Raw genomic sequence first — 25276 nt, 5'->3', positions numbered from 1 at the left:
CCAGCCGTGTGGACCACACCACTTTCCAAGTCCAGGGAACTCTGAGAGCGAGGCCCTCACGTCTCCAAGCCATACCCCTAGAACCGCATTCACGTTGAAGATGGAAGGTGCAACCAAGTTTAAACGTGGCTGGCAAGGGGTAAGTACAAGGTGACAGGATGAAGATGCAAGCTAGCGAGTAAACAGTAAGAACTCAAAACTCACGACACTGGGGGAGGTTGTAGGAGAACACGTATGAACGGGCAGCTTCCCTGATGGATGACAGGACGTTTAAACCACCGTGACAGGAGGAAAGAAAAAAAAAAAGAATGCTTATTATCGTGCACACCTGTTTGTGAGATACAGTCCCGGAAGTTCATGGCTTCTGCTTCCTCTATCAAGAACAGGTAGGGTCACTTGTGGGTAAAGACAATCAAGTAAAGTAGGATCACAGCTGGATCATACTTAACAACTAAAGATTTATTGGGAGAGTGAGGAAGGAGGAAAAACTTGCAATAATATCAAGAGAAGGCATAAAACCTCATGCTAACAAAGAAACCGAGGAAAGAAACAGATTCAGGCAAGATTTAGATTAGGTTCAAATGAGCATCTAACCCACTTCATTGTAGGAAAAAAAGCTGACATCATTCGAAGAACCCCCATCCGAAATCCATAACAAAGCAAACTGAGGAAATAAAGAGGCTCCCATAGAAAAAAAACAATGAAAACCCCTCAGGAATGAAAAACCCCTTCCAACCACGAGTATCCCCAGGGGTCCCTTCTCCCAGCACCCTGAGCACAGATTGGGAACTGATCCCGGTGCTCTCCCTTAGTGAGGAGCTTCGAGTTCCACCGCAGGGGGTGTGGGTGGGGATGACCTCGGAAGAAGGCAGAGCTCAGGTCTTCCAACAAAGACTTGACCATCCTCAGGATTTCTGGGCTCCAGAAGAAGCTAGGAGAAGAACTAGCCTCACAGGGGAGCGAAGAGGGAAGACAAGTAAGACTCAGAGTAGGCAGGAAGGCCACAGGCAGAATTTGCACTTAGGAACATCAAAGCTCTCATAATCTGTGCAACTTGGAGGGGGTGTTGAAATGATCTATACCTTTTTATTTTAAATCTCAAAAAATACCTAAATGTACATGCACTGATCTCTTGATATAATGCCAAGGGTTTTCGTTTGCAGCGTGGGTGATTCTTTAAAGCTCGTGCTATCTAGTCACGATCTTCTTGTCGCCATCAACGTGAGCCCCTAGCCTGTGGCTGTCCTCCGTCACCCCAATTCTCGTTGTCATTCTAGATTAGTTCAACACTCACATTAATAACCATTGCCTCACAGATCCTTGACTCTTTATCTCAAAGATCTCCTCCTATCTCGGCCTCTTCCAAGGTCTTGACTTTTTCTCATCAATATTCTATCACCTCTGAAATCTTGATTTCACACATCCCATCCTCTGGCCTTCTCATCTTTCAGGCTCACTTTTAGCCTCATTTCACTAAAGGTTTCAGTTCACGGTTGGTGCCACTTTCCCCAATCCACCACCTCCTTTCCATCATTTATTCCTTGAAGGCCTTACTTAGATCCCATGTTCTGGTCCAATAATCATCACCTTGTGAGCATCTTCAACTCCCTGGCCTGCTTCTACTTCCATCAAAAGTTAAAAATCTAACTATTTGCTTTCTCTACACCTGCAGGTAAATGCTGCTGGAGGGGGGAAAAAAAATCTATCTATCTCACCTTACAGGTTTGCCTAGTTTCACTTAAATTTATGACCAAAACCCCAAAAGGATACATCGCTGCCCAAATCCTACTATATTTGGAGTTCCCAAATAATTTCTTTTCTCCTCAAATTCCTACATCAACTTGCTTTAAACTACATTAATGCTCCTCAATTTATTTTATTTCATCATCAGTAACTCTTATTCTTCCTTTTTGTACTCAGTGGTGCATTATGGAATAAAAATACATAACTAAGAATACAAATTCTTTAAAATCAAAACCACCATAAACATTAGCGATGCCCAACTGTGCTAAAATAGCTGAACGAGCACGAACAAGCTCATTTGATCTCCCCCAACCTTCAACACACTGACTTGACAAACCTTCACATTATTCCATTTTAAAGAGAAACATGTTCATGTTATTTAACAAATTTAAAAAGAAAAATCGATGCCATTACATTTACTTCTTTAACACTGTGAACTGCATGATGGCAGCTCTTCTGTGAGTATACATTACCATATTTTATCACAGTGAATGTTGTATGACCCAATGTGTTTCCATTTGGATTTTTTTGTAGCAAATGAAGCACAGCCCAATAAAATATCCAAATGTGATAAACAGAATCTCTCAGATGCCTTCTGTTTCATATGGCCTCAGCCCTACTGTCATCAGTTACGTGATATAAATCAACATTCTATAGATGAGGGTGAATTATAAACTATTAATAATTCTATGCCTAAGGATCTACAAATAATTATGAGACAGACTCAACAACACAGCCTTCTCCAGAGCTATTTTTAATGTTTTTTTATGGTCATTTAAGAAAATTGAGAGGAAAAGTCTTCTAACCCACCATAAATGCTGATCATTATACAATCAAATATAATAGGAAAGTGTTTTAGAAAATGAGAGAAAAAAAGCTTATTTGGCAATGTGCTGTTATTTATATACTAGTACCTTTAAGCCCTAAAAAAGTTCAACATTTACAACTCAGGCTATATCTATTTTAGTTATGTGAAAGCTCACCCAAGAGCAGATGATCAAAGGAACAGAGAGCAGAATAGAATACATATTTAGTGGGCACTTATGAATTGGATGGAAATTAAGTTCAAATATGGCCCATTAAACTCTTCATTAAAGAAATTTTGCTGCAGAAGATTCACACATTATTACTGGCACCACCAATATGCTGCTGCTGCTGCTAATGATTTGATTATGTGGGAGTAGTTTGTTTTGAAACTATTAAATGTTAAAATCAGGATGCTCAAACTGTAAAGATAATGTAATTTACCAGGATACACTCTTAATTCTATTACAAGGATATAGGAAATGTGACCATAACCAAGCTGTTAAGTTCAGCCGAGCACATAGCTTGTCATCTTTACGAAGAGCTACGAGTCTCTATATTATTTAACTCATTAACAGAAAAGGTGACTATAAATGTACTTAACTCAGTAGTTTTCAAAGTGAAATCTTATATACTGTATTTATTTCCGAAACAGAAGAATACTATGCCTGAAAAATCTGATGAATCATTTTATGTAAAGACTTTCATCATCCACATCCTACCCCACAGTACAGTTTCTGTCTTCTTGGCTGAATGTGATTTTTCTGGTGGGGCACGGGGTTGGGTTGGGGGTTAGTATTAAAGTACCACAAAATGTTTTATTCACAATTAAACCGGAGACTTAAAAATCCACTGGTATTAAATCAGAATGAGTACAACGCTTTATCAGGTTACACCGCCCAAATTTAAACTCTACTCAAGAACCACTTTGCTTGAGAAATAATAAAATTGGTGGCTAGACAATCACTTCTAGTGCCTACACCATGTACATGAACCGCATGACATATTAAAGCACTTTAATCAAACTTGGAGGTTAAGTAGCTTTTAGTAAATTTAAAGTGGATAGAAATGGAATTCAGTGGCAAACAAAATTCTCAGAGAGATAGGTCATTTACTTAAATCTGACATAGTATCACCCCACTTTTTGAATTTTGGCAATAAAACTGGCTTTATTTCATTAGCTTTACTCATTTAAATGGCACGCATTTATAACTCCCAAGATACTCGTATAAACACTACCTAAAATAATACATAAAAAACCAAACAGATCAATAACTTGAAAGTGTTATTAGCTATTATGCATTTACTAAATATAATTCTTTATACATCTATTATACATTTTTAATTTTTCCTTAGTTATTATTCCAACATATTAATATAGAAACCATGCTGGGGTCAATATATATCCAAATGTGGCAATGAGTTTGCCAGAACATATAGGACAGGCATTTCAAAATTTCTAATGCAATTTTTAAGTCAAATTCAGTCATTTCTCCCCTTTTTATTTCTAAAGTTAATATACCATGGTTAGAGTAATCAGTTGAATATCAAATCCAAGTGAATCATAAAAGTTCAGCCACGTTAATATTAAGGCTAATGTGATTAAATTTATTTTTCATGTTTCCTTTAATTTTGACCAGCTTTTGTAATGGTTGCATTTGTAATATTATAAAATAAACTGTTGGTCTCAAAAAATTTTATAAACGAATTAGTTTGACAACTAAGACTCATATAATAGTTATCTGGGAAAGTGGCACTTTATTCCTGGCTACATATGTATATCTCATCATCACTGTTCCTACTGTTAACACCAATAAAATGAAATTGTTATGTAGTAAGAAATATGGCAACAAAATACCCCCTCCCCACCCTCCAAAAAAGAACAATGTCATCACTTGAATTTTATTAGGAGTCACAAAATTTTTTATTTAGGAAAAATATTTCCTTCAATGTTTATTAGATAATGAATCTTAAATGAATAATTTACTTTTACTTTTCTGTGTAGACCAATTAAAAAGTATGCCTCTTTCCTTTCATAAGCAAATTCTATTTGTCTAATTCTGCATGGCAGATAAGAAATTAATACTTTATTTCCTTCTACCTTAAAAATTATTAAATTTTCCTCATTATGAATTAGTTATTTCTGTATGGACTGTTGTCATGCTGCTGTTCAAAAAAAAGTTAGTAAAGGATATGGACACATGGGAAACAAACCATAAACTATAATACTAGTTTATAAGGAAATATATTAAACATTGTTTAAATATTAAACAGCAAAATATTCGTATATTAAATAAATAAGACTTGAATTTGTCTTGTGGAACTATAGGCCAATACCACCAATAATGGGGATGGTCTAGTGCAAAAGGTGGCCACAAAAGAAAAAAAACAAAAACAAAAAAAGGAGGAGACGACACAACATTTAATACTGGCATCGTTTTCGTAACAAATTGAGCCAGTGATTTTAGATCCTTTCTGAACATAAAATACCTGAAGAACAACTTTTTAACAATACTGATGAACAGGTCTCATCCCATACAAATTAAATCAGAAACAGGATTCAGGCAACGGAATTTTTTAAAGGCCCCCAAATGATTCTAACGTACAGTCAGGGTTGAGAGCTGCTGACTGAAACCCACAAGCTTCTTACTGTTGCCTGACTCAGAAAAGGTGTCCTATGAATGAAGAAAAGGCGCTTTCTTTTACTGGTGGGACAAGAGAAGGGTGTCTCCAGTTACTTATGGTTAAGTCAAACTTACTAATGCGTACTTCCTTTCCATTAAAATTATCTGCATAGGACTCTTCATTCCCTACAGGGAATTACAATTACAATTCTGTATTTTTAAACTCCAAGACCAAGTAGAGTCAAAGTACTTTTTTGTAATAAATCAATTACACTGAGAATCCATCACTCATTCGTGCACATAAATATGTACTGAATGCCTACTGTGTGCAAGGCACTGTGACAGGTGCCGCTACAGGACCTGGAGCCATGAGAGGATGAAGAGTGATGGGCTGGAAGCTTTTTTCCTTAGAATTAATGGCTATAAAATGAATTACATGGACCTAAATAAGGGAATGAAGGTCAAAAAAAAAGGAAAAGAAAAAGACAAAAAGTACATACTAAGGGTTTGATTTTCAAATACATGATACAGCATATTTGTACTTTTCCTAATGTTATTTCCAGAGCCTCTGAATACACGTAAGGCAAATTCAAGATAGAAAAATAAACCCTGTTTAAAGCAGATGTTCCCAATTTTAACCACACTCTATAAATTTCATACATAAGTATAAATACTAAAAATCTTTATAGAAAGGTAGTTCATGTCCACTTGTAGTAGTCTTAACAAGTAATCTTACATTAAAATATTACAGATTCTAGTCCTTGACTATTTCATCACGGAGAAAGTTTATACAACACAATTTATTTTGAAAACAGATTTATATGCTGAGAAATTCTAATGTGAACAAATTTGAGTTTTCTTTTCAAGAAGAGAGGATGCAGAGAAGGGAAGAAAGGGGTGGGGGGCAGAGTCTGTTCAAACCTTATAAATATCCTAAAATCTAAAAATTTAAAACGCTGACTGCTTTCTTCCTCAAGAACCTAGTGAATTCCATATGAATAAATACTTTTTCTGTTCATTATTGGCATGGACTTTTTTGGTTACTTAAAAAATAAATACTAAGTGCTTCTCATTTTTACGACAGCATTAAATTTCAAAATGAGGCAGGTAATGTCAGCTTAACATAAGAAGGAGCTAAATGTTTACATAAAATATGTTAACCTACGAGAGATTCCTGGGGTGGGAAATGACATAAACTGAATGATCAGCAACAATTCTAGTGGCAAAAACTCTTTAGGGGAGTAAAGGTTCCAAGCTGCGTTTAAGTAATAAAAGATGGATCAAGATTCAAGAAAAATGCTCATTCGTTGTACCTTGGATGCAACACTCCGTCTAAAGTACAGAAGTAGTAAAATATTTTACTAAGTTAAAATATAGGTTTTATATTTTATACGATATTGAATACGCACATAAAAATACCAGTGTTTTTATCTTGTTTCTGTTCAGACACTTAATTAAGCAAATATGTTCTTTGGTGTCTGGGAGAGTTTATCAATATTTAAAGATAATGGAAGATAAGAACATGCCTAGAAATAGAAGACTCAAAATCCTATACCATACAAAGAATCAAAGGTGGACTTATGAGAAAAGACAGAGTTACACTGCAGTAGGACTAATACATTTCTTTCCCCCAAATCATACTCTGGCTCCCAAAATAAAAAGTACTATAGCCTATTAGGTTTTTAATCTGTGTTTTGAGATTTTTCAAGTGGAAAGATATCACAGATAGAAATATATCACTCTAAGTTTTAAAATTACCAAAGTCAGTGAGAAGAATGTACATTCATTAAATGTATTCATTGTAAGTAAAGAAGTCTTGAAAAGCTGAACAGTTCAACCAAAGGTGATGAATTGTTCTTGATTTTTCATTATTCCTTTTTAAATAAAGAGAAAGTACAGATATAGTACACATACAGGCTGACATTTTGATTCATTCAAAATAGTCACATCCCTTTGCTTGGTTTTGGAAGTTCCAGAGACTAAAATTAATACCATTCATAACACAGTATTTTCAATAAAAGGAATTATAGAGCAATGAAAAATCAGAAGCAAGATGGCTTAGAGAGCCTTATAACCTCTACATATACACACTTTTGTAACCTGTATTTATTTTCTAAAGAAACAAATTTTAAGTAATGCTAATTTAATCAATGGAGAAAAAAATTCTATCAAAATATACAATTTCCATTACAGACTAGAAGGCTAATATTAAAAAAATAGTTGTAAGCCAAAAAGTTTGCTTATATGACAGGCGTCATCCCTTTGAAGCATAAATCATCAAATAAGGTTTTATAAAAGATCGATCTGTGACCTTCATTTGTTAAGTTCTTGATAAATTCATAAAGCTTGAGTCCCAGTCTCTAGATCACGGTGTATCCATGCTTCTTAATCCAGATTTCCAGAAAAGCGGGAAAACAAGTAATTCAGAATCTCAAGTGGGATTTGTGCTTTACCATGTACCTGAAAAATAATATTATAATAGGTTATAATGATTATAAGAATTCTAGAATTTTTAGAATATTACATGTAAAAATAAGTTGACATTTTTAAAAACTTAAAATCAACAGTGGAACAGGATGTTTTGCTTTCTAAAAAACAGATACTGTAACCTTTGGGAATATAAGGATTTCTGAAGTAAGCCAGAAAAAACATTCCTCTTATTAATTTCTATAATCTAAGGGCTTCTGGCTAGATAATAAATGATTCTCTTTAATATATTATCAATTATAACTACTGGGTTAACTCAATCACCTATGACTTTGAGGAAACCCATAATATTCGGTGAGAGACCAAGAAAGTTACAGATTTTACAGAGCACCCAAAATGAGAACCACAGATTCAGTGGTATTGTGATCACGTGCTGTTGTTAAATTTCCAATTATAAAACTGATATCATTGCAAAGGTCTTTAAGAACTCAATTTATACTAGTAATTAAGATATATTCAAAACCTGAACTCCTTTCATGAGCAGCCAGCTACCCATAACTCAAGTCCAGAGTCAGAGACCTTTTGGTGCTGGCAAAAAACGAAGGGATCACTTACTTAGTCCAAGTTCCCTGGACAGACAGAAAACAAGGTTCAGAAAAGTCACACGGTTCATTAGAGCCGAATCACAAAATCAAGACTAAAATCTAGGTCTTCTGACTCAGAATTAGTGCTCTTTCTACCAAGCTGTAACCCTTTCTCCCTTTGTTCAAGTCAGTAATAACAAAGATATTTGTTAATTATCTATTTTAGATCAATAACAAATTAGGCACTGTTTTAAAGGGGAGTTGGGGGATATGGGTCACAACTTCAAGGAACTTAAAATCCAATAAGGAGGCAGGAAAATTACTAAAATAAGGCAGAAGTTAAGTGCATTTTAGGATCAGGATTACCTATCCAGGGTTTCCCAGAATCGTAAGAAAACTGGTCTATCCAGATGACGTTTGTGATAGCTGAGTTCTAATACTGTTACATCCCATTTCTGAACGTTTGGATCCAGACGAACTTCATCATATTTGAGATGGAAGGCTTTAACTACAGGCGGAAGAAATAATACTCTTTATTCAAACTGCAACCAAAATTATAAAAATATTTTATAGAATAATAAAAATACCCAAACACAGACATTAATCAAAAAAACTTAAAAAAAAAAAAAAAAGTCAACCTTTCTTCCACCAACCAAAGCTGTATTATAACCAAAGTGATCTTTGAAATAGAGGCTGAGCACTGTAGTATCTCCCAAAACATTCAACAAAAATTTACTGAGGCTTATACATGCCACCCCCTGGGGATTGAAATAAAAAATGAGGTAAAATAAAATGCATATGATCCAGTGAAGGATAAGAAGAAGAAAAAGACTACTCACATACAGTATGATAAAGGTAGTAGAATATCATAGAAACACAAGAGAGTACCCTTCTTACCCACATCATGGGATTCAGAAAAGGCAGATAGGCAGGGTGGAGTAAGAATTAGGCAAAACACAGAAAAGTGATCCAGTTAACAAAAAGAACATGCTCAAAGAGAAAAAGGTTTAGTCTAGGAACTAAAGAAATTTAACAAAATTGCATCATGCAAAGTAAGGTAGAGGAAAAAAAAAATAACATAGGGAATGAATAAAAGCTAAGACCATAGAGGTTTAGAGCAGTGCCAGCCTTGTAGGCCATATTCAGGAGTTTGGACTTTTACCTAAGAGATGTAGGGAATCACTGCAGAGTGTATAGCAGAGACTGATGATACAGCATAGTAATCTAGAGGAGAAAGAGATTTGCTCTACTGGGGAGAAGATACACATATGACAAGAAAGATTCAAGAGATAATTAGCAAGTGAGAACGGAACTTGGTAAGAAATGATGAAAAAGGAAGAAGAAACTGGAAGGTCTCTAGAGAAGGTTATCTGGAAATAGATATTTACATGATATAAAAAGAAAGTCTAGCAAAGATCTAGAAGAGGAGGATTTCAGGCAGAGGGAACAGCTGATACAAAGGCCCTTAGATGGAAGGAAGCTTGGAATGCCCTACAAACAAGAACAAGTTTTGTAGGCAATGTCCTATATGCAGAACCTATTCAGCTATGATAAGAAATCTGAATTTTGTTTCAAATGTGATAGTAAACCACTAGATAGTTTGGAGCAAGGAGGTGAAATTATCTGATTTTCGTTTTCAAACGCTATCTCTGGTTGCTGGGGAGATTCAAGACTCTAGGACTAAACTTCCCAACAAGTGTCTGCTGCCAAATGGTAACAGGTGACCATAAACACTGACTTTGAATCTTCTTCCTTGATCATCCCGCTGGACCATCCTCACCAGTTTATTATTGTCTTTGCAATCAGTTTATCAGTGGAATGTTAGTTTTACTTGTGCACATGGAAGATGTTTAGTTTTTTCCATTTTCTACTTTTTTTCTAACATATAAGATATGATCATTACTATCACCATTATCATCTATTATTAGGAGTTTCTAAAGAGAAAATGATTGACTGTTAATTTTTTTAAGTAGCTAATTTATAGATTGTTTGTTCCATACTGCTTGCAGACTTACTGGCTTTTGATGTTAACTAATCAAGGTCTAATTCCTTGATGGAAATACAAAATAAACCATTTTTATTTTGTTAAAATTTTTATTTTGTCTGTTTTTGCCCCCCAAAAACACATAAACATTACTTCTAAATTATTTGCTTTCATAAATAAAGGTCTCCTCATTGAGCACATTATTTATTTTGAATTTAATTCAAATTAATCAATTTAAACCAATTCATTAAAGGGGCTATCCGTTAAGGATTCAGAAAACTCACTTTCAAAATAATTATTATTTATATGTGTAAAAAATACTTTTTAAGTTTCTTTAAACTTTTAAATTAAATGAAGTCAATATTTGAATACTCTCTATTGTGCTTACTACATGTTTCTCTTTTCTAATGTTCTCAGTATGATTTGCTTTAAAAATCATTCTTAAAAATACATGAGTTATAATTTTTAAAATGACTTATCTAAAGCCTTATATAGGGCTTCCCTGGTGGCACAGTGGTTAAGAATCCACCTGCCAATGCAGGGGACTAAGGGTTCAAGCCCTGGTGCGGAAAGATGCCACATGCCGCGGAGCAACTAAGCCCGTGTGCCACAACTACTGATCCTGCACTCTAGAGCCCACGACTCACAACTACTGAGCCCGCGTGCCACAACTACTGAAGCTCACATGCCTAGAGCCCATGCTCCACAACAAGAGAAGCCACCTCAATGAGAAGCCCGCGCACCACAATGAAGACCCAATGCAGCCAAAATTAATTATTTAATTAATTAAAAATAAATAAATAATAAAGCCTTATATAAAGGCCTATAATCCCCTTTACTAATTTCAATAGATTTAGTTTACACAGTATTTATTTTTCCAATAGAATACACAACTTTTTAAATTAAAACTGAATATCAGAGTCCAAAAAGGTTAAGTCACAAATGAGGAAACATAAGGTTTCTCTCATCATACAAAGTATGTTATTAGCATGAAGCAATGGTGGCAAGCAAACTTACACCAAGACACCATAAAACATCTTTTTTTTTTATTTTAAGGTTTTATTTAAGCTAGTTTATCTGAAATGTATTTTACCATGTAATCAATATAAAATTATTGACAAGATTTATTTTTGTCCTGTATTAAGTCTCTGAAGTCTGGTGTATATTTTACACTGACAGAACATTTCAATTTGGACCAGCCAAATGTGGCTGGTGGCTTCTGTTTTGGGCAGTGCAGGTGTAACCAACCCCAGCAAGAACTCAGCCGCCCGTCTAGGGAATTCCCTGGAGGAATTCCAGTAAGTCCAGTGTTTCTTACTCATAAAATACATAATTTTTAAGCCTCAGCAAAGATAGAAGAAACAAAGTTCTTTTTATAAGAAGCCAGTTATCTGGGGAAACAATGAACACTAAAGCAAAATACTTCACACAATTCAGAATTGTTCATTTTTTGCAAACTGCATGAATGTTGTCAACGCTTTTTTGCAGGAACAAAGAAAGAAAAGAAATAGAAAGGTGCTCTTAAATAGTATTTCGGTAGATAAATGATGGCATGTCAAATGACAAAGGGACAACATAATACAGAAGATTACTAAATGAAAAAGTTCTCACAACGATAACTAAAAAATTTGAAGAAATCATCATTTAAAAATCTTGATCAACAAATGCATGTAACCATTTCAAGCATAAGAAATAATATTTTGGGGACTTCCCTGGTGGCGCAGTGGTTAAGAATCCGCCTGCCAGTGCAGGGGACATGGGTTCGAGCCCTGGTCCGGAAAGATCCCTCATGCCGCGGAGCAACTAAGCCCGTGCGCCACAACTACTGAGCCTGCGCTCTAGAGCCCGCGTGCCACAACTACTGAGCCCGCATGCCTAGAGCCGGTGCTCCACAACAGAAGAAGCCACCACAATGAGAAGCCCGTGCACTGCAACGAAGAGTAGCCCCCGCTCGCCACAACAAGAGAAAGCCCGCATGCAGCAATGAAGACTCCATGCAGCCAAAAATAAATAAAATAAATAAGTTTTTAAAAAATAATAATATTTTTTAAAAGCTATATCCAGTTACAAGCTCAAATCTATCATAATTTTGAAAAGATTTTATTTGGAAATTTTATACAATTCAATATTTAAAATCTTTTCTAAACCTTTGTATTTTCTTACTGTGCAATATGAAGAAAATATAATTTTTTTACCAAGTACCCTCAGTTTACTCCTATGCTATATAGATATAATCATTTTCTATGTGGGTTATGGGGAAAAGGTGAGGAGCTAGAAGAGTCAAGAGTTAAACGCAAGGAGACCAGCTAAAAGCTAAGAGATAACATGTTTCTAAATTTCTGGCTTAGGCAAATTACTAAAAAAAAACTGACTGAGGAAAAGAACAGCTTGGGGATGACAGAGTGTATAAGACAATAGATTCCGCTCGGAACAGGCTGAGTCCTGATACACTGATGGGACTTCACAAGGAGTCACCTGGTCATCAGTGAGACAGGCAGGCCCAGAATATCAAGCCAGAGACATAACGTTTAGAAACAGAGGACAGATGGTAACTGAAAGCTATCAGATCTCCTTGAGAGAGTATGTGTAATTAAAGGAGAAGAGAAGCGGGAACACAAATATGTCACTGAAAGCCAGAGGAAGAGTAGCTAGTGTCTGAGAAAATGTTAACAAGCCCTCAGAAAAGAACATTTAAAAAGGAGGAAATGGATCGAGAGTAAAATTCTGATAAAGAGATCAAAAGTATCCAATATTTGGGTCACTGGTGAGTCTGGCGGGAACAGTTTAGTGGGCAAGCAAGAGAGCACAACTACAGTAGCCTGAGAATCAAACAGAAAGTGAGTGAGTAGAGACCATTCTTTCAAAGGCTTGGCTGTAAAAGGAAAGGAGAGGGAGCTAGAAGAAAAGGTGAGGTAAGAGGAAAGGGTTTTGTTTCCTTTTAAGATGGAAGGGGCAAGAGTACTTTCATTGTAAATGCTGATAAGGTAAAGAAGGAAGGTTGAAGAGAAAGAGAATACTTCTTGGAAGAAAATTATTATTGTTAACTTTTTAAAAAATCTCTAAGTTCCTATCTAAATTTCTGAAGACTAACAATCTGAAAAAAACAACAATGAATTTAGAGAGCATTTATATCTTGAAGACATTCTAATCATTTTTTATTATAGTACTATTCAACAAGGCAAGCAAGTAGGTAAAACACAACAAAATTAGTGTTCACTGACATTTTGCTTTCATTAAAACTCCCATTCTCTGTATCTTTGACTTCTATTTATCAAACCTGTGCATTACTCAGGTTTCTGAAATAACATAAAAAGCTACCATCATATTAGAATTCATTTTTAAAACTGAATGAAGGCAGGAGAATAAGCGATTAAAACCTTTCAAGCTTGGGCAGTTTCCAGCCTGGAAGAATGGTGGTACCACTAACAAAAACTAAAATTGATTTAAAAAAAAAAAAAAAAAAGCTGGGTTTCACAGTAGCATAATAATCTACATTCGTAATAACTAAAGTTGTTATTTCTAACAAACATACCTGTTTCATGAGGATGCTTTTTAAAAAGTAATTTTACTAATGTTACTAACTTAAATGGGTACTCAAATTAAATGATAATTAGAATATCCCTACCAATAAAAAGACAAGCTTAAATTCATCTACTTTTGGTATATCAATACATACCAAAATATGGTCAATAAAAGACATAGACACATGAAATCTATCCATTTAACAGGTATCTACCGAATGCTTCCCAACGCCATGCTCTCTTCTGTGCTGATGATACAAGAGTGAACGAGGCAGATGAGGTGCTCCCGTCCTGGAACTGGCATTCTAGCCAGGGAGGACTTACCATACAGATATGAAAATAAGACCATGTCAAGCAAAAGTGAGTGTCACCACTGCAGTAACTGGGAGGAAGTAACGGCTACTTCCAGGGTGGTCGGAGAAGGGCTCCCTAAAGGAGAGAGTACTTACTTGGCTGAGACCTAAATGAACAGAAAAAGGCCAGTCGTGCAGCAACCACTCCAGATAGTGGGAGTAGCAGGCGAAAGTCAACCCCTTTAAAAACTGGCTATCAAAGTGAATAAAAGTGTAGGGACACGCAACAATATTAATGATTTATTAATGTTGAGGGATAGGCAATAATTCACTTTTAGATATAAGTACACAGAAAATATTAATGTTCCAAAAAGGCTTTAAAATATTTCACAGGTGCTTAAAAATTAAAATACGTGGTACTTAACAGGAATCCTCTGGTGTACACATCACACGTGCAGAGCCGTGTGCTCTTAAATAAATAAATAAATAAAGCAAAAGCATTTCTGTATTAGATAAGCAGTAAAAATACAGAGACTCTTACTTTTAGCAAATATGTCGACTGGTGATCCATCAGGCAAAAGCCACGGCCAACCTTTGAACTGCCATGCAGGACCTTGCACAAAAACTGCTACAACCCGGTCCCTATAAATAGAAAAGAGGGAAGGGAAGAGTGGAGACTGAGTATCTCAGATATTCTTGGTTACTATAATCCTTATGGAAAGAGTCTCATCATTATTCCTGCAATAGTCTCCTGTCAATACTTCTGAGCGGCAAACACAGTACTGCATTACCATAACTTTTCATTACAATGTTACCATTAGAGTACATAATGATTGCTACATTTCCCATGCATTGTTTTTTACATCTAAGTCATTTAAACATAATTACATGCACAGTCCTATACATGATCCTTTTAGCCTTTTATCTCTGCCCCTTCTATTAATTAAAGGGCCCATTTTGCTTACGCAACAGGGAACAGTAGTATATCTGTTAATTGAAAAAGTTAGTTTTAAAAGAAAATCATTTAAAATTCAAACGCATCTTGAATATTTCACTTTAATTAAAAATGTTATAAATTATAATAATTTGCTAACCATTTTATAAAGCTCAAAGGCCTTATTTTGAGTTCTTCTGATTATCTGGAAAATAATTTGAGTACAGAAATCACCTAAACTTTTAAACTTTTTCAATTGTTTTTCAACTGTTTCACTCACCCTAAATTCTCTAAGTGTTTTCTAAAGCAACTTGTTTTTCCCAGCCATTCAACTTCATTTTCCTAAAAAGCACAAATCTCTTTCTAGGCCCTCATATTTCATCAGCTTCCAAAAAATTTAATTAAACTGAGAAATTATAATAAGTACAAAAGCCGTCAACAGTTTAAGCCTACAACTAAAGAGGTGGGAACAAAATCATAACATCAACAATAATAAGTAACACTCATTAGATTTACTACGAGCATTTACTATGTGCCAGTGCTGGTCTAAGCAGTTTACTTATGTTAACACATTTAACCTTCAAAACAACCCTGTGAGGTAAACTATTATTACCCCTATTTTACAGAAATGCACAAGCCTACTAGAGAACAGTCCACTAGCCAGAAGAGAGAAGGAGGGAGGGGAGGAGTGTGGAGAAGAGAGCAGAGTGGGAGAGAGGGAGGGAAATCAATGATTGATCTTGTGCACTGGTTATGCTATTGTCCTGTATGGGGGCTAAGAAATCACATGAATAGCCAACTCAGTGTTACAATGGAAACAGTTTTGACCTTACAACTCCCTGAAAGGGTCCTGGGAATGCTCAGAGGTCCACAGACCACACTTTGATAATCACTGCATTAGATGGAGACTCTGTACATCCAACAGAATATTAAGCCAAAGTTACCTTCTATTCAAGTTAAAGACTTAACAGCAGTGATCAAAGTTACTATGAAAAACCACAGCTTAAAATTCTTAACCTGCTCAAAATCTCTAAGGCTAAAATTAAATCTTAAATAAAAAATTTCCTCCTTCATGGGATATACGCTCCATACTGCCTAAACCATCTTTGGTAATGGAGCACACTATTAAATGGCCTCTTAATTTTATGATGTAGCTTGCACCATACAATAGTTGAAGGTCCAAGGTACCTGCCAAAGTAAAGAGGATTTGCTAGACAGAGGTCCCCTAGATCCTACTGTGTCTCACAGGGTTAGCAGGGGAGCAGGATAATAAAAATACTATTCCCAGTGAACTCCTGAAAGGACAATTAACAGAGAACAGAAGAAGAAGAAAGGTAAGGAAAATATTATTCCTAGGTTATGACACCAATGGCTAGGACCAAGCTAACACACACAAAGCAGTAACATAAGCACAGTGATGGCACTTGTACACACTGTGTGTATTATTGTTTTCTGTAAATAACTGCAAACATATAAATGATGTAACCTTCTACTTCCTATAAGTTTTAAACTTGATATATGAAATTCTCATCTTACACTTCATACATAACTCTAAGTATTTCTGTTAGGTACTAAAAGAGAATTCTAATACAAGAACCCTTGATTCTTTAGTAAATTTTTAACATACTAATATTCTCAATGGCTTCACCTCCTAACATCTGAAGACTAACGAGTCAAAGGTACATTTCAGCTAATGCGTCAACGTGTTACACTATATCAGAGATGCACACTTAGACTTTGTATTTTTACTCTGGCTTAGATTAATTAAATAATTTAAGGTAATTCATGTATCTGAATTTATACGCACTTTATATTACAAACATTGGGTTGGCCCAAAAGTTCGTTCGGGTTTTCCGTACCATCTTACGGGAAAACCCGAACGAACTTTTTGGCCAACCCAAACACTTAATATTTTATTAAAGGACATTTTAATGCAATAAAAGAGCTGAACCGGGGTGATGTTACTATTTTCGTTAACTTATTTCCTTACAATAAAAGTAACAATGCTTTCACTTATCACTTCTAACCAAAAAATTTGAATTCTCCAAATCAAACATCTAAAACATAGGCCCTCTAAAACAACATGTCTATTTGAAAATTTTTTTCTAAAAGCTGATCCAGAATAAATGGACAAGTGGAAAGAATTTTTACTCTCCAAGTTTTCCAGAAGTTTGTGTTTCTTCTTATAAGTAAAATAAAGTTTAGACATCCAAAATATATTACTTAGGTATTACCAGAATGTTAACATTACTGATGACCAAATTAGACATTAACACAGGTTTCAAGGATAGGTTCTATCTAGAGCTCATGATGAAATTTGATACTCGTTTATTACACAAAAAATTAATGACTGTGTGAAAAATACAGATTAATTTACCAGTCTTGAGGCATTAGTTTAAGGGGCTGGTCTACTACTCTGTAAGGAACTGTGACACTAATTGCAGTGCCCCCTGGTTGCATCTGGTCTTTTCTTCTCTGTATTAGAGTTTCATTTTCTCGTTGGCAGCCTTGCTTCTTCTTTTCATCTGATGGGACAAACCTTTCAAAAAACAGAAATGATTCCACAGGAATCGTTAAAAAGAAAAGAAATAGTATTTTGAAATGATTTTTTAAATAATGATATTTTCAAACCAAAAACATTATTTTTTGAGATAAACCCACTCTGCATGTACAGATCATAATGCTTGAAGAGTATGGGTCTTTACTTCCCATGCCAAGTAGAACTCAAGCTCACTTAGGCCAGAAGTCAGTATGTGTGTGTGTCAGTCTCACACACAGACACCCAATTTATATTCCTTCATCTAGCGTTTAGTATTCCTCAAGATTATATAAACAACCACACTAATCCTTGATTTCTCAACGCTAGTAAGAGGGAAGTTTTACTATGAATCAAAGGTCACTTGAAATGGAGCCGACGTGGCTAGCTAGGTGACTCAGTCTACCCAGAAGCGCCAGCAAACACCCCTTTCCACATGGTAACCACCACTCCCATCAGGATACAGGCACATGTGCAACAGACCAGAAAAGTTTCCTCCTGTACCTTTCAGTAAATCCCCATCCTCCTCCCCCAACAGGCAACCATACAATTCTGCTTTCCATCACCATAGACAAGTTTTGCCTGTCCTACGAATTCATATATGCAGAATCGTACAGGATTGTACTCTTCTTTGCCCGGCTTCTTTCATTCAATTTAATGTTTCTGATATTCATCCATGCTGAGGGGTATATTGGTAGTGAACTACCAATGAATTCTTTTTTACTGCTGAATAAATTTCTATTGTATGAATATGCCACAATTTGTTTATACATTCTCCTGTGGTACATTTGGGTGGTTCCAAAATTGCAGTTATTACAAATAAAACTACTATAAACACTCTGGTATAAGTCTTTTTGTGGACGTATGTTTTCACTTCTCTTATATAAATACCTATGAGTGGAACTGTTGGATCACTGGGTATGTTTAACTTTACAAGAAACTGTCAGAAAGTTTTCCAAAGTGGGATAAAGTATGAAGAACATTCTAAAGGCATCTCTGAGCTAGCTAGCAAGAAGTAAAGAACTCTTGGGCCAAAGACTGAGTAAAGAAGGGAACTCAAAGAGGTTAGAATAACACTGCAGACTTCTTTCCATCCACGGAAGGCACTGGCAAACTAATTAAACTTAAGCTTTGTCTTTTATTGACACTATATTTCACTAGACTCCTGGAAGAGGAAACAAAGCCCATATTCTGCTCAAGGTAGAGAATCTAACAGAAGTTCCTTCTTTCATAAAGCTAGGACTCTGGGGTTTAAGTTCAGTGTAATATAAATAATGTAAACTAGAAATAAACCCACTGCCCACCCGTTTTCCTGCCCCCCATGCCCACCCCAGCCCTAACCAACACCCTGACAAGTGCAAGAATAATCAAATCTCGGAATTGCAAATTGGACCTCACTTGGATTTAAAGCAAGAATTAACAACCCTGACCACAGTGACTGGTTCGGAAATAAATGTGTTATACAAGCCAGGAAAATAAGACTTAATCCTGGGATTTTTGGTAACCTGGAGTTTCTGATGGTCATCTTTGCCCCTGAAGCGGGAGAACCTGCTTAAGAGACAGAGAGACTAACTCCTGATCACTTCATTTAGCACTGAGTCCAGCTGTGTCAGAAGCTAGGACTAGTTATATTGAGCTAATAAATTATTTTTTGATAAGGCCACTTTGGGTTGGTTTTTAATACTTACAACAAAAAGTGCTCTAATGAATACAACCAGAAATGATGCACAACTGATTGGATGGATATTTGTGATTTGGAGAAATATTATGATATCCACTGACTCATCCAATATTTGCAATTTATTTATTCCACTTTGCATTCTATGAGTGTGAAGGAGTATGGGTGATATGATTAAAGTCATTACTGTTTAAACAAGAACAGTTCTAGTAAAATAATTTTCTTAGTATAAAATGCAAATGAGTTGATATACTGAGGCAAGTTCCAGATTTTAAGTTTACGTTATTTTGAAAAACAGAACAATTTTATGGATATTTCACAGATTAAAAATATAGTTTTCGGGAATTCCCTGGTGGTCCAGTGGTGGTTAAGACTTCACCTTCCAATGCAGGGGTTGCGGGTTTGATCCCTGGTTGGAGAGCTAAGATCCCACATGCCTCAGGGCCAAAAAATCAAAACATAAAACAGAAGCAATACTGTAACAAATTCAATAAAGGCTTTAAAAATGGTCCACATCAAAAAAAAAAAAAAAAAATCTTTAAAAGAAAAAAAAAAGTCTTTAAAAGAAAAAAAAAAAAAGAAATATATATATATATAGTTCCTTTCTCCTAAATAAAAGAAGTTGAAATTGGAGGGGGTAGGGAGAATTAACAATAATTTCTGGATGTTAAACCTCGAACTGAGAATTTAACTTAAAGCAATGTTAGATTGGCTATGCTCCCAGGTGCCTAGCAGACACAAACACAAATCTTCATTCTGGAACTCAAAGAATTTCCACAAGAAAAAAATTCCAAGGAAAATGAACAGAAATTACTAAATGAAAACCATTAAATGAATAGTAAAAAAAAAAAAACTAAACACACAAGGAAATGAGGTATAATGAATGAAACAATAATCAAAAGAAAATGATTAGTAAGTACTTCCAATGATGCAGCTATCAAAGACCAAACCTGTAAAACAAGCCTACAAATACGTACAGGGAAAAAGAAATTATTTAAAAAAGAGAGAGAGAGACCAAAGATTTGAAAAAGAACTAAACAGAACCACTAAAATAGAAAAAATAAGATATCTGAATTTTAAAATGGAATGAATAGACTAGGGGACGGCCAAAGAAAACACAACTACAAGTTATATCTACAGAAATGATCAAGAATGCAGGTGACAGAGAAACAGATGGAAAGTAGAACTGTTTAAGAGACATGGATGATGAAATGAGAAAGTCTAAAGTATGTCTCATTTAAATCCCAGAAAGAAGAAAGAAAAAAGGGGAGATAAAGGGGGAACACACAAGTAATATCTAAAGAGATAAGAGCCAAGACTTCCCAAACTGATGAAAAACACAAATCCACAGATTCAATTCTGAATCCCAAGGTGGGATATATAAGAAATCTATACCTAGGTACAGCAGATAAACAAATTTAAAATGATCTTTAAAATAACAAGATAAAGCAGATTTCCTTCAAAGGACTGATTACCGCAGCTGACCTCTCATCATCAACAAAGGAAGCTAGAAGGTACTGCAATAATACCTTCAATGTAATAAGAAAAAAATTAACTCCTCTATGGTTTTCCAGAGTGGCTGAATCATTCTGCACTGCATGTTGCAGCAGGGAACATGAACTATTTATGGTCCAGTGTAAGCTCCAGTAACCGTTCTGCCTGCTCTTCCCCAGGCCTTAAGTGGTTTTCTCACGTGCGAGTGCTGAACAGTATTTGACTAATGCAAGGGGAACCCTCTGCCTATCTCTGGAGCACTCTCTCCGTGCAATCTCTCCTCTTTGGAACTCTGCCCTGTGAGAGGACCACCGTGGCCAGAGTCACAAGTGCCATCCAATCAGTTTATTTTAAATAAACTTATGGTCCCAGTGAAACTTCTCTCAAGGTCATGTTTATAAATGTAAAATGTGCTTTCTCATACTTCCATGATACAACCTTAATTTTGTTATTTAAAATGTTAAAGGTGAAGGCAGGTTTTATTTTATTTCGTTTCATTTACTTAATTGAAGGGCTAGAAAACTGAAGAATCCTCAGTTTTACATGAAACCAAACAGAATCTATGCCAACATGAGCTATGGGTTACAGCCAGTACTATAATTGTGTGGAGGAGGTTTCAATTATGCATTAATTACACAGCAAAGCCTCCAGCTGACTCAAGCTGCAGGGGAGATGTCAGCTGCAATGAGGTGTTAAACAATGAAGGGAGTGTTTTAAACTGAGAAGAAAAATTAGGCATGATCTATCCAAAGAAGGTAGTCTTGTTAAATTGTTTGGCTTCTCTGTAGTAAGGCTAAGGAGAAAGATGCTAAAATTTAGTTTGTGATTTCCATGCACTACTTACTACCTTTATTATAAAATAATATTTTATATTATTATCAGATCTATTTCAAGAGATGGGCCAAAATAATTATATTTCATATTCATCCAACTGTAGATTACTTGAGGAACTGCAGACTGTAGATTATCTGAGTAATCCACAACACTGTCGGAATACTAAACTTCACAAAAAAAGCCTAATAAAATATAAAAATATAAAACCTAAAAATTCCTTCTTTCCACACTGTTATTAGGAAAAGGTTCACTGAAAATTTCACTCAAAAGTACTAAAGAAAAAATACTATACGAATACACTTGTATGTGCCAGTTACGTAGGTTTTTATTCAGCTATTTAAGTCATAGGCACTCAAAATTCAATTCTGCATTTGGTAAAACCTGGAATCAGCAAGTATTACAACTTATTTTGCTACTCATTTTTAATTAGTCATAAGTTATTTAGAAGCAGCATGATTTTCTTTTTGGAGGTGAGGTTGTTTTGTTTCTTTTTTAAGAATCGTCATCGTTATTTTACTGAGAAAGTTAAGCATCTGGAAATTTTAACACAGGATATAGATGTCCTCTTCACTTCCTCAACTATCTTTTACTGATGTCTAGGTTAAAAAAGTACGGTCCCTCCTCCTCCCTCTAGGAGGTATGTACATCTAATTTAAAGCTCATATTACTTTTTTGGTTCTTTAACCAGAATTCGGAAGTGGGGAGAAGACAACCTGAATTTCTTGTCTTAAAGTTCATATTTACTTTTAAAGTTTATATTAAACTTTAAAGTTCATATTACTTTTTTGTTTCTTTAACTAGAATTCGGAAGTGGGGAGAAGACAACCTGAATTTGTTTTAGAACCTCTTCAAGCTCTTCAGCTGGAGCAAAATAATTCACATTAAAAATTAATACAATAGTACTCTCTTCGTTAAAACTTTAGTCAGAGTTTCTATAATTTTCCCCACAGGATTCAGATATAAAAGAATATACTGTTTTGAAAATTATATTTGAGACTATCTGTAAAGCCTATAGCACTGAAACTGAATTTTTGCTTTCTCGAAATAAATACTGCATTAGTAACTACTAATTCTCAACAATAGTTCCATGTCCTATGAAAAGAACAGTTTAACAAATTACTTACTTCAGGTCCTGTAGAAGGTCCTTTGCATTAAGCATGGTTATTAAAGAGGTGGTAGCTGCAGGAATTATGATAATGGGTGTTCGAGATCCTATAAGGACAAAATTTTAAAGGAGCAAATATGTTATTAAAAGGAATTATAGTTACTTTCCTAATTATAAGTTAAAAGTTTGTAAATTTGTAATTTTAACTCTTTTGAGCTAAAAAATATTTTAGTCAGCAGTGATACTCAGAATATTTAATGATCAGGATGACTTGAGCACTGACTACTCAGAACAGACACCAAACACGAACATTTGGTATAACTGCACAAGCATGCAATCAGCCCTGATTTTGTAAGCTAGCTTACTCACGTTTACTTTTTTAAAGTAAGTTTAGAGTCACAGGCACAACCTTACCTTTCTTCTGATTTGGGGGAGGTCTGGCTTGAGAAACTGTAAGAAAGAAAAAAATCCAAAATATTGTTATGAAAATCACATTCTTATTTTCAAACCGACAAAGTAAATAAGGCCTAAAATATTTGTATTTACATATGACTAGTTGTAGAATTTTTAAATGCATTGCAATCTTCTTAAATAATATTATTTTTCTGCTTCACAAAACCACTACAGTGCCTTAGCACTTCAACAATCAGTGGTCACAAGGAAAGGGGATATATGGGCATTGGTAGGCACTGAGTATCTACATTCATGGATGCTTGGATCTAGAAAAGGAAGCAAATAAATAACTTCTGAATTAACTGATTACACTGTAATAAATGCAAAAACAGAGTACTACAAGAGCATCTAACTCTGGGGAAAGGGCTGGGAGAGGGAAATGTACTTAACCACTGTGGAGGAAAAACAAAGACATTACTGGGGACTAAGAGCTAAAATATTTACCTTTTTCTCTCTTTTTAAAATTTTTTGGGTTTTTATTAGCAGAAGAAAACATTACAGGCAATGAGTCATGTAAAGGTCTTTATTCTGGAATTGCCCATATTATCAATAATTTTGAATACATGTTATAAAAACATGAATATTTGTATCTTTTCATTATTTGTATATACAATGGACTTTATAATACACAAAAATATTTGTTGGCATAATAATGGCAATATCAGCCTAGTTCAAGATTAACATATTTTACGATAAAAAGTGCTGTATGTTCAATTTTCAGTATTTATTCATACAATAAATTTTTATTGACTGCCTTCTACATGCCGTGTGCTGTGCTGCAATTAATTTTTTTAAATCACAAAAAATAAAAATTCAACAATTTAAAATTCTAATTCAACATTAGTTCTTAGAGATACCACTTTTAAAGGAAAGCACACACATCTTTGGAATATGTTGCATTTTAAAAGCAGTAAAATGCTAAATTTTAACTAATACTTTGTACTCCTTTATATAGCTATTTCACTGTGAGAAAATATTATGTAGTCCAGAAGTATGATTCTTCTAGCCACAGAAAGCAGAGAAAGATATATACAAATACAAGTTCACACACATATTTATTATAGTGTGCTCATCTTTCTTATTCCTGAGAAAAAAAATACTAAAACTTTCTTAAATTATTTTTAGAAATAGTACTCATGGATACATCTGACATGTATACACAGATACTGCTAGATAGTGTCATCTGGAATATGACAATCTCAATAAATACTTAGAATTTGCTGGCGGGATACAGGAATGATGGGATGGACAGAGAGATGGATAAACTGGAGGCGGGAGCTGCTGGGAGAATGACTAAGGAGAACAAAGAAATCTTCAACTGAACTACCACTGATTTGCTAAGGGAACCCACAATGGACTCTGGAATATAGGAAAAGATTCTCTAAAATCAAGGCTGAGAAGACTTAATGTAGCAAAAACACAAAATATAAAAGCTCACATATTAAAAATAAACTTTAGGTGTTTAGTAAAAAAACAAATGCAATTAAGGACCAAGACAGGGACATGAAGATGAACATGCTAATAAGGATAAGCTTGATTGAAAGGGTGGGGGAGGAAAGAGCAGAATAATTCGAGTCCACAAGGAGAGTGATGGAGAGCAAGAGCCTGTACTCGGTCCCCACTGTGCCACTTCGCAGGCAAATTACCCCGGCACGCTAAGATGAATGCTGCTCAGCTTCAGTTGTCCCCAACCATAAATCAGAGACAACAATTTCTACATCTTGATTCTGTTTTAAGAGTCTTAAAAACAACAAGGCAAGTTGTCCAGGTCCTGGGCCCTGGGCATACTGACCATTCACTGAACCTCGCGGCCACCGCTGATGTCAACTGCTACTGCTTCTTGTGCCTCTACCACTACCACTGCCTTCCGCAAACGCAATGACCGATTGTTTACAAGCTGAGAAGAGGCAACTACTGTTACTATGCTTGATTTCAAATATAATTATATTCTTTACTTAAATATTTATTCAGAGCCTATGTACAAGGCACTCTGCTAGGTTCTTATTTTTATGATGATAAATAAAACAGAAATAATCCCTGCCCTCAAAGAGTTTTCAGTAAAGTAGGGGAACCAGACCATAACAAACAGGCAAACAAACACATATAAACCAATCTGAATACATAATATTAAGAAGCAAAGAGAATGTACACTGATATTAAAGTGTCCTTTAGACAAAATGCTTAGAAAAAGCCTCTCAAAGGAAATGGCATTTAAGCTGAGGTTTGAAGGACAAGAAAGAGCCAACTTGCAAAGAACAAGTG

At 35.2% G+C, this 25276-nt stretch overlaps 1 protein-coding gene across 1 annotated transcript in view; it reads right to left on the bottom strand.

Annotated features, from left to right (window-relative positions):
* Nucleotides 1-7031: 7031 nt before the first annotated feature.
* The window catches only part of CDC73 (cell division cycle 73), an 87250-nt gene continuing 69005 nt past the window's right edge, over nucleotides 7032-25276 (bottom strand). The window contains exons 12-17 of the mRNA XM_036860156.1: nucleotides 22976-23011; nucleotides 22581-22668; nucleotides 17292-17453; nucleotides 14522-14622; nucleotides 8549-8690; nucleotides 7032-7631 (exon numbers count right to left, since the gene is read on the bottom strand). Coding sequence (XP_036716051.1) covers nucleotides 7595-7631; nucleotides 8549-8690; nucleotides 14522-14622; nucleotides 17292-17453; nucleotides 22581-22668; nucleotides 22976-23011 — 566 coding nt within the window. The 3' untranslated portion in view covers nucleotides 7032-7594. The remainder of the gene's footprint in view (nucleotides 7632-8548; nucleotides 8691-14521; nucleotides 14623-17291; nucleotides 17454-22580; nucleotides 22669-22975; nucleotides 23012-25276) is intronic.

This window comes from Balaenoptera musculus, chromosome 1 (assembly GCF_009873245.2).
Source record: "Balaenoptera musculus isolate JJ_BM4_2016_0621 chromosome 1, mBalMus1.pri.v3, whole genome shotgun sequence".
Classification (NCBI taxonomy): domain Eukaryota; kingdom Metazoa; phylum Chordata; class Mammalia; order Artiodactyla; family Balaenopteridae; genus Balaenoptera; species Balaenoptera musculus.
Note: the sequence above shows the minus strand (reverse complement) of the source record. Positions and strands in the feature narration are given on the sequence as shown.